The sequence below is a fragment of the Trifolium pratense genome, linkage group LG3 (genome assembly GCF_020283565.1).
Source record: "Trifolium pratense cultivar HEN17-A07 linkage group LG3, ARS_RC_1.1, whole genome shotgun sequence".
In the NCBI taxonomy this organism is placed as follows: Eukaryota; Viridiplantae; Streptophyta; class Magnoliopsida; order Fabales; family Fabaceae; genus Trifolium; species Trifolium pratense.
The window spans coordinates 13,141,623-13,155,092 of record NC_060061.1 but is presented as its reverse complement, the minus strand read 5'-3'; the positions used below and the strand labels follow the sequence as shown (position 1 = coordinate 13,155,092).

The 13,470-nt window shown below is 30.1% G+C and overlaps 1 protein-coding gene and 1 long non-coding RNA gene across 3 annotated transcripts; both read right to left on the bottom strand.

Moving 5' to 3' along the window:
- Positions 1–2,501: 2,501 nt before the first annotated feature.
- On the bottom strand, positions 2,502–4,934 carry LOC123917629 (isoflavone 3'-hydroxylase-like). Its single transcript, XM_045969398.1, has 2 exons — positions 4,074–4,934; positions 2,502–3,122 (listed from the first exon to the last, which is right to left on the bottom strand). Exons 1-2 carry the CDS (start codon positions 4,929–4,931, stop codon positions 2,502–2,504), a joined length of 1,479 nt encoding a protein of 492 aa, XP_045825354.1. The 5' UTR covers positions 4,932–4,934.
- A 1,576-nt stretch (positions 4,935–6,510) lies between these two features.
- LOC123917700 lies at positions 6,511–9,409 on the bottom strand. 2 transcript variants are annotated; one of them, XR_006812544.1, is made up of 4 exons: positions 9,209–9,409; positions 8,870–8,928; positions 8,251–8,377; positions 6,511–7,919 (listed from the first exon to the last, which is right to left on the bottom strand). It is a non-coding gene; the product is annotated as an uncharacterized LOC123917700 (long non-coding RNA). The 2 variants fall into 2 exon arrangements; XR_006812545.1 differs by having other exon boundaries at positions 7,288–7,919; positions 8,018–8,377.
- Positions 9,410–13,470: the final 4,061 nt, after the last annotated feature.

Sequence of the window (13,470 nt, the reverse complement as noted above, 5' to 3'; positions counted from 1 at the left end):
AATAATGCAGTTACATTAAAAAAAAAAACCATGCAATTGAATTGAACATAAAAAACTCTATTAAAATTTACATCTAGATACTCAAGAGCCTTTAAATGAAATGATACGAGTATCTTATAGTTTTATCAAGATTTTATGTTCAAATTCAAGTTTGGGTTGTTACAACTTTTAAGAATTTGTTGTCCATTCGGATCACACAAAGTCTAAGAAATAAATATCCACAATTGCGCGTAGAAGATACTTAATTTGTGAAAAAAAAAAAATTTACTTGCTAGATAGCAACATTTGATTGTACTATTCTCCTTAAACCTAGGATTATTTCCAGATTAAATGTTGCAAGTACTACGCCTGGAGTTTGCAACTTCTAGTTTGTCCTTCTAGTTTCCATCAAAGGTTGAGATTGTTTGCTTATAAAAAAAAAGTTGAGATTGTTTTCGGTTGGTTTTTTTTTTAGGATCTCCTGCATACTACCCAAACCCCTCACCACTAGACCAAACTTAATAACTTTGTTTTCGGTTGATTTTATTAATAAATAATATGAATTGTCTGATCTTCAATTAATGGTCGAGATGCAATATATAGTGTGTTATTTTAACTTCTTTAGGCAATCCAAGTTCCTACGCCTGTTTGTTTTCTTCTTGAGATGAGTATTGTTCACTCTTAACAATATTGCACGAAACTATAATGTTTAGATGACCAAAATATGGAACATATTATGTACTATACTAGTTATAATTAGTAAGGCCGGAGTTCTGTAAGTTTAGTTCAGCTGGCAGGAACATTGCATTATATATGCAGGGAGTCGGAGTTCGAACTCCGATCATCCCACTTATTTAACTTAATGGTAGAATTTCTACCCACTAAACTACTTGACAAAAAAATAAATAATTATTAAGGTCGGCTTAAGGGTAAAGGTCATCGAGACAACCACAGACCTCCTTAAATATAAATTTACTTAATATTTTTTTTTCTTCATATTCTACTATTTTTTTAAAATATTAATTAAACTTAATCTAAAATTAACATTGTCCCAAACAAATATTATCAATTGACTGTATTATCAATTAACAAAGAAATATAAAAAAATTAATTAATAAATAATTATGTATTTTAAAATGTATAAAAATTAGCATTTAAACTAAAATTTAGTAATTTTATCACAACGAAATTATAAACTTTACAAATGCCTCATTTTAATTTTGTCATAGGTATATATCCATATGTATTGGGTCAGCCTTTGTTAGTTAGTGCCTGTAATATGGTATTAGTTTTTTTTCTTTGAAAGTCTATAATATGGTATTAGCTAGTTAATCATTTTAATTCTGTCAAAAAATAGTTAGTCAATGTTTTTAACTATGAAAGGGTTATTTTTACACAAGAGTAAATGAGTAGATCTTAACCATAAAATTGATGATGAATTATCAAATATTTGGTTTTAATTAATTCCATGTATTATTATTTTTTTTGTACTTATTTTTATCATATCTTAAAAAGAAAATTTAAGAAAAATTTAAGATTCCAAATATCTTGTAGAAAATAGGGTAAAAAGAGAGAATATTATGATGGTTCACACAAAACGTGACTGTAGAAGAAAATGGTTAGTTGAATAATAAAATATAGTACATTGTGGTCCCTCACAATGGCAATAGTACATTTTTTTTCCATGCAGATTGGTAGGTCAAACTAACTTATAGCAATGCCCTATCACTCTTTGATTTTTTGTGATAATAATTTGATTTATTTATTTTTGGCATATTTTTTTATTCATAAAAGAAAGCTAATTTATTTTATTAAAAATCAGCTGATTAATACAATATATGTTGGAATATCAAACTAAAGATGAAAACTTATACTTACCAAAGAAAAAAGATGAAAACCTACTGTCTTTAAACTTTCTTATCTACTTAATATAGCTCATACTAACATTAAACATTGGAAAATATGCACAATAGCTACAATCAACAAAAGATTCTTAATGGTAAGAACTAAATAAATAAAAAAATGTGAGCATATTGCATGATCAAATATTTAATTAAGCCTAAAAACTAAAATATTCTATATAATTTTATAGGGTTTGTCTAATAATGTTATGATAGATTCCAAAGGTGGACACCCTTACCTTTTTTTTATTAAAAATAATGTTTATAGCAGTAGAAAAAGGGAAGAGAGGTACCATTTTATTAAAATTTACTAAAAATTGTTAAGGTCACCCTAAGAAGTAGATTTTTGAAGCTAAAAAAAGACTCCATATTAGATGCACCCAATTTCTTTTTATTGTACTATTATAATTAATTTTACACAAACATTATTTATTAATTAAAATGACATTAATATAGTCATATTACAATCGTGTATGAGAGAATTGAACTTTATACTTTGAAATTATAAAACTAAACTTTTGCCAAATGAAATAGCACCAAATGTACCTTAAACAAACATTTATTTTTTTGGAATACACACACCACACACTATATTGTTGTAAATTTTAGTATATGCACTAACTAGATATTTAATTCTTGGATAATTTTCTTGATGATTGGTCGTGCCTTACACATTGTTTCTAATGGATTAAGCTTTTCACTCACAAGCCCTGTTTTGCATTCTGTCATATCCACTTCTTCATGAGATATTCGTTTCCATTCAAAACATTGAATCAATAATCCCAAAGTCGAGCCCATTGTGCGATATGCCAAACCCATTCCAGGACAAATCCTTCTTCCAAAACCAAATGCAATTAACTTTTTTGCTTCCCCTTCTTTTTCAAATCTCTCTGGCTTAAAACATGAAGCATCATTCCAAATTTTGGGATCTCTTTGAATGGCCCATGCATTAATCAACACTATGGTGTCACTTGGAATAGTAAATCCTTCGAAATTGCACTTGTTTGAAGTAAAACGAGGCAATAGTAACGGAGCAGGAGAGTACAATCGAAGTGTCTCGTAGATAATATTTTGAATGTATGGAAGATTTGGAATGTCGGATTCATCTATCAATCGATCATATCCTATTTGAGTATCTATTTCATCTTTTGCTTTCTTCAATATATGTGGGTTATTTAATAAAGTAGATATTGCCCACTCTAGAGTTACAGCTGATGTGTCAGTTCCACCAAGAAACATACCCTACAACTCAATTGAAGTGAAAATATTTTAATGAGAAAAAAAAAATGTATTAAAAGTATTTTTAAGTAGAAGTTTTTTTTTTAATGCAAAAAAAAGAGATAGCTTAGCAAGAGAAGTAAATGCAGTGATATTTAAGAAGTTGATTACACAAATTTTAAGATACTTTTATTATATTTAGTTTAATAACATGTTAATGTACCAAAAAAGCATGAGAGGAGTATTTGTATTTGTCATCTTTTAAAAACACTTATAAATTGCTTTAAAAAAAAGTTGTAAATAATTTATAGAAAAATAATGACCCAATGTAAGAAGGGCTTACTTTTCTTTCGTTGTCAAAAGAAAAGTATGGTTTTGTTTTTGTAAGATCTTGAATTTGTGTGAGTATAATTTGAATTGACTAATATTCAACAGAATCTACTTAGTTAATTAGTAGTCATGTTTTTAGTTTTTTTTTTTAGATAAACTCAGATTTTTCAGTTGAAATGAGTTTGACTAATGTCTAAATTTTATCTTAGTTTTAATATATTATATGAAGATATAAAAGTAACAAATTAAACAACATAATACTACTGATATAATAATAGTGATAAAAAATATTATTATATCAACTTAATTATGATTTTTTATGGTTTGTAGTTGATTTTTTTTTTCCAGCTAAACAAGCTTCTACAAAAACCTTAATTAGTCTTCTCTATTTTTAAAAATTATTATGGCCAGACATGAGTCTAACATAGGCTAGGTCATACACATTGTTGGCTCGCATTTAAACGCAGTAATCAATCTCGATCAACATTGATTTAAAATTCTTCAGCTCACATTACAATTTCACTAAATCATCGTTAAATAACGTTCCCTATTAAAATTGCATTTGGACGACTAAAATCAATTATTGCGCCGGTCGAATCTAAAAAAAAATAGAGTATCAAATTGTATAATTGATCGAGTTGTTACCTGAATAAGCCCTTTGATAATCACATCAGAGTACTGCTCAGGTTGAGATTTTTGTAGAGTCAAAAGATGTTGCACCATGTTATTACCATGTCCATGCTTCCCACTTCTAATCTCATCAACAATTCCTTGCACAAACAAATCACCTCTCTTGCCAATATCCTTCATCCTCTTAACCACACCATTAAAATCAAACAACCTAATTAAAGGCACAAAATCTCCCTTATTACTTGCCCCGAGCAACGGCATCATTTCATTTATTAAATTTTTAAACTTTTTCCCTTCCGTAGCTTCACCAGCGACCATTCTCGTCATAATCTCAAACGTCATATTTCTTAACCTAGTCCTCAGCTCGACACGTGTGAATTCCTCACACGTATCCTTAGCTAGTTTTGTTATAAGCTTCAACGCCTCTTTTCTTCGCGTTTCTACTAAGGAGTTGAGACGTTGTGTTGAGAGGACATCAACGGTGATGACTCGACGAAGATTACGCGAGTGGTCACCATATGCGACAGAGTCTAAGCTAGTGTAATTGTAGAAGAAATGTTTTCCAGTGAGGAAGTGGGGCCGGTTTGATAAAGCAACGTCATGTTTGGTTAAACATTGTTGAAATAGGGTTTGAGAGGAGATGACAACAACACGACGTGAACCAAACCATAGGGTGAAGACGTCGCCGTATTTTTGTGAAAGGTTGTGAAGCGAACGGTGAAGTGGGAGGTTTATGTTGTGAAGGTTTCCTATTATGGGAAGAGTTATTAATGGACTTGGTGGTAGGTTTTTTGAATTTATTTTTTGGAGTAAAAAATTCATGGTTAAAATGAAAGTAAGGGAAATGAGTGAGTAATATAACAAAGGGGTCATTGCTACTAACATTGTTTTTTTATTTTTGTGAAAGGAGTGAGTAATATAACAAAGTTAATTTATACTATTCGTTATGGTTATTGTGTTTTTTTTTTTTTGAAGTGGTTTTTGTGTTTTTAGTTGAGTTTGGAAATGCATGGTTTTATAGTTGAGGGATAAGTGAAAATTCATGAGTGAGAATATTTGAAACAAGTGGGGCGAATTTAGAGATTACCTATTAATTATGTACCAAAAAGGAGAAAGATTACCAATTACCAAATTTATCAACAAAAGAAAATTAAATAATGTAAAGTGAAAATTAGAAATATGGAAGTTGATGATGCGAGGTATAGAAAAAAGAAAGAAATTAAAGAAATATCCAATATTCTTAGCATAACATTTTTTATATCCAATATTCTTAGCATAGTACGTAATGTGTATACCAGGTGCATTTTTTTTTTTGCTTAATTAATAAAATGGTCCCTTAAAGACATTTTTAGTTTCAGATTGGTCCCTTAAAGAAAAAAGGTCCAAATAGGTCCCTTAAAGAAAAAAAGTCCGAATAGGTCCCTTAAAGACATCTCCGTTAATCAGTTTGGTCCCTAAAAAGAGGTCTAAATAGGACCAAACTGATTAACGGATATGTCTTTAAGGGACCTATTCGGACCTTTTTTTCTTTAAGGGGCCTATTTAGACATTTTTTTCTTTAAGGGACCAATATGAAACCAAAAATGTCTTTAAGGGACCATTTTATTAATTAAGCCTTTTTTTTTGTTACATATACCAGGTGCATCTCTAGCTAGCATTATCGAGAAATATGTATCACGATTCTATCATGAGAAATATTTAAATGGTCACATGTATTTAGATTTATTATTTATATAATTTAATTATGTGACAAATACATGTTGGGAAAAACCGGCATAGAGAAAATAAAAGAACGCAATCAACAACACAAGAATATAACGTGGAAACTCCAAACCGGAGAAAAAACCACGGTCGTTGTCAAAAACGACAACCAGAGAATAAACACTATGTGAAAATTATTACAACACATAGACTACCCTCAACCTTCCTTTCACTACTAGAAAAATCTTAAATACCGACGGGCGAAATCTGTCTCTAAAATGCAAATATTCCGTCACTAAGTGTGTTAGAGACAAAATTAGAGACAGATTTGATTCTGTCGTTAATTTCCTCGTCTCTAAACTATTAGAGACGGATTTTATATTTCGTCTCTGATTGGAGACGGAATTTACCCGTCTCTGACATATAAAAATCCGTCTCTAAACATTGAATCCAAAACACAATAAATCCGTCTCTATTGGAGACAGATTTATCTGTCTCTAAATTCAAATAATTTTGTCTCTAAAATTTTGTCTATAAACATAAAATTCCGTCTCTGTAGAGACCGAACACATTTTCCGTCTCTAGTAATAATTTTTTTAGGAAAAAAAAACAATTCATCTCTGAATCTAAGATGGTTGTTGCAACTATATTGGTCTAAGCCCTGCATATAAATTTAATAAACCTTACACTAAATAAATAGATAATAATCTATTTTATTTTTTAAAAAGGCAACCACAAAACACAAGGAATATTGAGTTTCCAAATTTACAAATATATGATTATCAGTTGCTCTGCATTGACAATATGCAAAACTACACCTAAATCAAGATCCAACTATCTTAACAAAAAAAACCCACGACCTATATCAAATGATACAACAGAGAAGAAGTACAAATGGAGTTCCACTCCATATACTAAACAAATGCCATATCATGAAACCATGCTTAAATCTCACTCACTCTAAATATGATTTCCTTTAATAGTCTTGAATGATGTCCTCTAACAACAGCTCAACAAATCCTTACTTCTAAGCACACAATACCATAATTAAAATGATTGCAGCCACCTGATTCCAATCTGAACCAAGATCGGTATTAATATGCCTGCTGAGAAAGAAGTCACTAATAAATTGTTGGTTCAAGTTCAACTAACACTTGCATCAAATTTAAGCTTAACATTCTAGATAGTATGTAGTCCATAGCATCCACAAGAAAATCTGCACCCAAAAAAATTAAAAAGTTATAAGTAAGACATCCACTGGTAGTATTTATTTATGTAATGTAACAAAAGAGAGAATTAGAAACTTGTGTAACCTGCATCTTCTTGGCTGAAACAAAATCAAATGAACCTTAATTTATATTTAAAATTATCACCAAGTCTTACAACCATGCCAAACTTCAAAATAGTTAAAAACTACAACCTATAAGTACTATATTCTATGCAAAAAACATGAATATCATAATCTCAAAATTTACCAAAAAAAAAAAGTCTACTCTTAATTTTCAATTTTACTCCACCAAATTCTTAATTTTCAATTTTACTCCACCAAATTGTGTTTCCGACATAAACTCTTGTAGAGATAACAAATACATACCTGCAAAACAACTAATTTATCAAATTTTTCCAATGTCAGAAGTTAAAGTATACATAATTGTAACATATGTTACATATCCTTCTTAAATTACATATAATCTTAGTGTTGCAACATAGTTCTAAACCATAACGATAAATATCACAATGATAATAGTTCAGAGTATACAGATCAATTGTAAGAGTTTGAGTTGCAAATTCTATGAAAAAACAAATACTTTTATATTACTTGACTAATACACATTGTATCAAAAGCATATATACTCTAATAAAATGAATACCATTAAAATAACTATCACAAAATAGAGCAGGGTAAGGCACCCCAATAAGTCACCCCTATCTCATTTGCAAGGATAAGCTCTTCTCTTATGCACTTCTCAAAGGCATAGTCATGAGGAACTTGCTGTGAGCACACATAAAGTAACAGCAACGCAAAACAAAAGCAAACAAGTTAAACATAAAATTTGAGCTTATACATCAAGAACTGCATACAACTGCTTTTGTAGGAGCTTTAATATCACTGTATTTCTTTGACCCGTTTGGGGTAAGTTTATCTTTTCCGGCATCATCCTGACAGTAAAGAAAACAAAAGATGAAATGAACAATTTTTTTCTCAGTTAGTTAAGTAAGCGTTCAAATTTTGGACTACTAATGTAATGGTTAGCAACCTTTCTTTTAGCATGTTGATAGTGGCCACCTTTCTTTGGTAGTCAAATTTTGTTAACTAATCAGCTTATCAAACAATATTGGGCTTCAAAATTCAGAACAAAACACAAATGTGTGGACCTACTAAATTGCAGCTACAAAATTGAATGACTTGAACAAATTAAAAAACTAAAGTATGGGTAAATTTATTAAACTTCTAGCTAGTCCTATATAACATAATTTCTACTCAACCTACCTTAACTTCATCAGTAAAGTTTCTTTTCATGTGCTAGCAACTTGTCTAACTCTGGCAAGAGTTTCTATAAATGATTTGTCCCGTCCGTGTTACAACTCCCATCACCCTTGGAGAGTAATTAAGTGTCCTGAAAAACAACAATGCAAAGTAAAGTTGCTTTATATTCCAAAAATGGAGTTATGAAATAACCTAATGTATAGAAGAAACACAAGAGGGAGTTCATAGTTCAAATCCTAACAACTTAGCAGTAACTTAGTAATCAAGGAGATCTTTCGAATTTCTCATGCACCTTATAAACTACAACTACAAATCTTTAATTCACCCCTACGCCAAAATCAGCGATTCATCAATTAAAATAGAGAGTTAACGATTATAAGATCTGCATCTCCAAATCATTAAGAACCTCTAATTAGACACACCTGCATAAATTATGTTAGGATCAAATGAAGCTCACATCAATTAAAATTCTGAGTACATCAGTTCATTATAAGAAACAAAACATTATGATAAGCATCAAATAAAGACATAATAAACAACAACATTGAACAAATAATTGAAACTAAGGAAACAAGAGATGCAGAAGAGAGCCAACATTCTAGTTCAATGTCTCTTAAATTACCTAAATTCTTGTTGAGTGCTATAACCAATTTACCGCTGTTGTTTTCCCTAAATCTGTAACTAAAAAAGACACAGAAATTAGAGACTTCACAAACATATAGCTACAGTAAAAAACTTAACTTCACAAAAGAAAAAAATTTGAGAAAACAAACTGAAAAGTGTAACTACTAAAATAACATAATACACATGAAACAGCGAGAAGCCTTGACCCCATGGCCTCATTAACAAAACTTAAAACCATGGAAATTAATTAACACAATCAAGACAAATGCAGAAAATTGTAGAAATTTAAGAGAAGGGTGAAAAAGGAAAATATCTAGAGTCTAAGAAAAGAGCATACCTCTGATTGAAGATGGAGAAACTCAGCGATGTGGGGAGTATGTGACCGGCTGGTGCTGTGAGAAGGAAGAGGATATGAGCATCACCGTGAAGAACAGCGAGCGGCGCTTTGACGGAGCGATCTGCAGGGTGAAGTGGGCGAATTGTGCAGGCAGAGGCGAACTGACTTAGGGTTAACAAAAAGGTTTTAAAAAAATTAAAAAATAATTTAGTTTGGGCGGGGATTAAAAAAATAGGTTTTAAAATTCTAATGTCTGGGCGGGAAAAAATGGTGTAAAATGAAATATTATGTTTATTTAGAGTCCGTCTGAATATACTTATTTTTTAGTTTATATATATATAAATGAATAAATTGTGTTTTTATAATTTTTTTTCATAAATTACTTTGAAAATCTTAAAATAATACATAAAAAATTATTTATTTTCATAAATTGTTTCACATAAGCTCAAAATCAAGGCAATTCAAAAAAAATCCAAACAAAAAGGCTCGGAGACGGATTTGTTTCGTCTCTAACAAAAGTTTGACTATTCTAATAACAAGTTGACTGATTAGAGACGGATACAGAGACAGAAAATATTTGACACGGTCAAAGTCTGTCTCTAAAATCTGTCTCCAACTATTATTTTCTATTTATAATTTAAAAAGTAATCAAGTAGAGACAAATATAGAGACAGAATGATTTGGAGACAGAACATTCGGTCTCTAACATCTGTCACTAATACATATATTTTAATTTTCGTCTCTAAATGTTCTTTTCTGTCTCTAATTTCGTCTCAAATAGAGAAGAAACAAATTCCGTCTCTAAATTCCGTCGGTATTTGAACTTTTTCTAGTAGTGTTTGGCCCCCAATACACCCACACTCTCCAAAGCAAATACCTAACTACATCTCTCAACCCTCTAATACAAAAGTACAAGAGAAAAAAAAAGTCAGATATAAGCTTAAAGTGCTACTGACTGGTGCAATTATAAACAAAGAACTTAGGTCCATTATATAGCTTTGATTTTCTCCTTGCTTCACAATTCTAAGCGATGTGGGACTTTCAATAGCTATTTTTTTTAACCTCCTTCTTTTTCTTCATTAGCAATGTGAGACTTACATATTGCAATCAATCCCAACAATACACACTATTTTGTTTTTTTTTTCTTCCTATCTTTTATCAATTATCAATTATGTGTGTGATTAAATATTGTAAGCAAAATTTTGTGTTAAGTTAAGACTTTCTCATCGTTTCAAAAAAAAGGGGTAAGACTTTCTCTTCTAGGAGGATATTAGAGAAACAATGTGTTTTAAATTAGTTTTTTAGTTACTTTATTTATAAATCGTTTTCACGATCAATCATAAACCTATATAGATTTTATATTTTTGTTGTTTTTCAACGCCAACACATCATCGGTGACAATCAACCACCACCCCAGACACATTCCGACCACCTCAAATCACTAATCACTACTCTGATAGTTGTCTGCCGCCATCTCGAAACTTAAACTATTTTACAAGAGCCGCAATCTGAACCTCGACCACCTTTACAATGCTTCACAATTGAAGTAAAGCCTTAACAAGGTTACTCATGGTAATAAACTAACAATCAACTACTCTCATATTGCTTGCATAATATTGTAAGTTGTAAATACTTTGCGAGGTGGTTTTGCATGATCACAATTATTTGATCAAATTATTTAGACACATGCATAATTAAAAAAAAGAAAGAAAAACTGTAATTAAATAATGTGTATTTGAAGTTAATTCGTGTGCGGAAGCTCGTGCCAATATATGAATTGTGAGAATATGATGATGCTGTGATTTTTTATGAACTTTGTCCAAACCGCCTTGGTTCTTTATTTCTTGTTGATATGATGGGGTTCTCAACCCCTAGATCTTGATGATTGTAATTATGTAATTTTTTCTTTATGGTTTTGACTCTCTTTTATCCAAAAAAAATAAAATGAAAATGTTATGTACTCCAATTGATTTTTACGGTTTTGACTCTCTTTTAAAACAATGAAAATTATTGATCTTAGTAATTTAGAGTCCAAGAAAAATCAAACTTAAATTCTTTAAAAGAATCCGTCATTTGATGAAGTTCATTATTAAAGGTCTTGTAGTTTGTGTCTAAAAGAACCGAGATTATAACCTTTCAAAAGACTCACGTATTAGCAAAAGTATATATATGTCACTCCCCGATTCTAAAGTATTACTACTATTATGTAGGGATGACCCGATGATTTTTAATGGCAAAATTACATCAGGGTCCTTTATCTTATTTATTTGTAACAGTTTAGTCCTTCATCTTTTTTTTGTTCCGTTTAGATCCTTTATTTTATTTATTTGTAACAACTCGGTCATTTTTCTCATTTTTTATTCAAAAAATATTGTCATGGCTTGACACATCAGAAACTTTTTTTTAAAATATATTTTTATATAGAAAAAATCCAGAAAAAAGATGAAGAGATATTGGGTTCCTTCATCAGGTTCCTTCAAATTTTCTAGAGAACACAAAATCCCCAACTTCAACCCTAGAAAAATCAAAATCAAAATCCCTAAGTTCACAGTAAACCTTAAGAAAAATTACAGAGAGCACAACAACAAATTTCTCTTGGCATAAACAAATCTGAGTTTTTTTATTGTTCTAAGATTGAGTTTGGTTTATATGAATTTGTTGAAATTTCTTGTATTTTTTGTTCATATGGGTTTCAATTTTGTTATTTTTTTTTTTATAACGAATCATCAAGTCCATGATGTACTAATGTTAATTTGAGTTTTCTCTTGTGTTTTCATCGATTTGGACTTTGATTCATTGGTTTAATTTAGAGTTTGGTTTTAATGGAGTTGTTTTGGAAAGATTATAAAGATGATGAAGATATTCATCATTTTGCTGGGTTTCTTTATTTTCAATACAAAATTATTTTAAAAAATAAAAGTTTCTGATGTGTCAAGCCATGTCAGTATTTTTTGAATATAAAATGAGAAAAAGGACCGAATTGTTACAAATAAATAACATAAAGGATTTAAACGGAACAAAAAAAAAGATGAAGGACTAAAGTGTTACAAATAAATAAGATAAATGACCTCTGGTGTAATTTTGTCATTTTTAATTGTAATGTTTTGCTCTTTCACTCCGTCAACACTAAATAATACTTTATTCGGTTCTTTTTGTAGGAACATTTTAAAAAAATCACAAAGACCAAGGAAGCACATTTAACATAGTTAATTTCATTTAATACTCTTGTAAATTTAAATTTATTTCATGTATACCCTTATTTAATTACTCCGTATTCAACTAACTTACTTATTTTTAAATTCTCTCTCATAATAAATAAGGGCACAAGTGAAATTGAACAATTAAAACATTTGAAAATTGGTCAAAGTTTCTTATAAAAAAGATAAAAGAATTTCTCAACATGTTCCTTATAAAAAGGACCGGAGGGTCTAATATCTTTTGATATGAAAATAGGAAAATTTAGAACAATGCTAAGAGGAAGGGAAATCACCAATTTTTTTTATATATTGGGCCTAAAATCAAGATTTTAACACTATGATTGGTTGGCGAGAAATACAGACGAGAGAAGTGTGGAACTGTGGAAGAGAGAAAGAGCGAAGAGATACCATATTTCTCCTGTTTGGGAGACGGTGGTGGGTGGGTGTGCGTTAATCTATTTCTTGCTTTTTTTTTTTTTTTTAAAATAAAAACTATTATTGATGAATTAGGGGTAGTTTAGTCATTTCAAAAATAATCAACATTTCTCTCTTCTCTATTTCTTTCATCTTTCTTTTATACCAATCAACACCTCAAATCTACTTCTATTTCTCATCTATTTATCTCTTCTCACTTTCTCCTCACAACCAAACACACCCTAAGAGAAAGAATTCTCTTTCTCCCCTCCAAGTCCAACACTCTTATTTTTTCCTTACTAAAAATTCAAAATGTAATTTGCCGTTAAAAATAATATTTTACACTAAAAAAGTTCGAAAAATATTTTTCGAACTTTTTATACATGAAAAAATATTTTCTTTTTTGGAGGTGGAAGAGTCTTGGGAGAGAGGAAGTGATTTTTCTTTAAGAGCCTTACCCTTAAGTCGACTTTACTATTAAGTTAGAGTCAATGGGCAGTATTACTTAAGTTCGATGTGGCAGTTAAGATTTTTTTTTTATTTTGGTTGGGAGTTAAGATTTCTATATCTTAATTTGTCTAGACAAAGCACTATCATAAAAATTCAATATATCATTAAAATAAAATTCCAAAATATGATTATACAAGAATT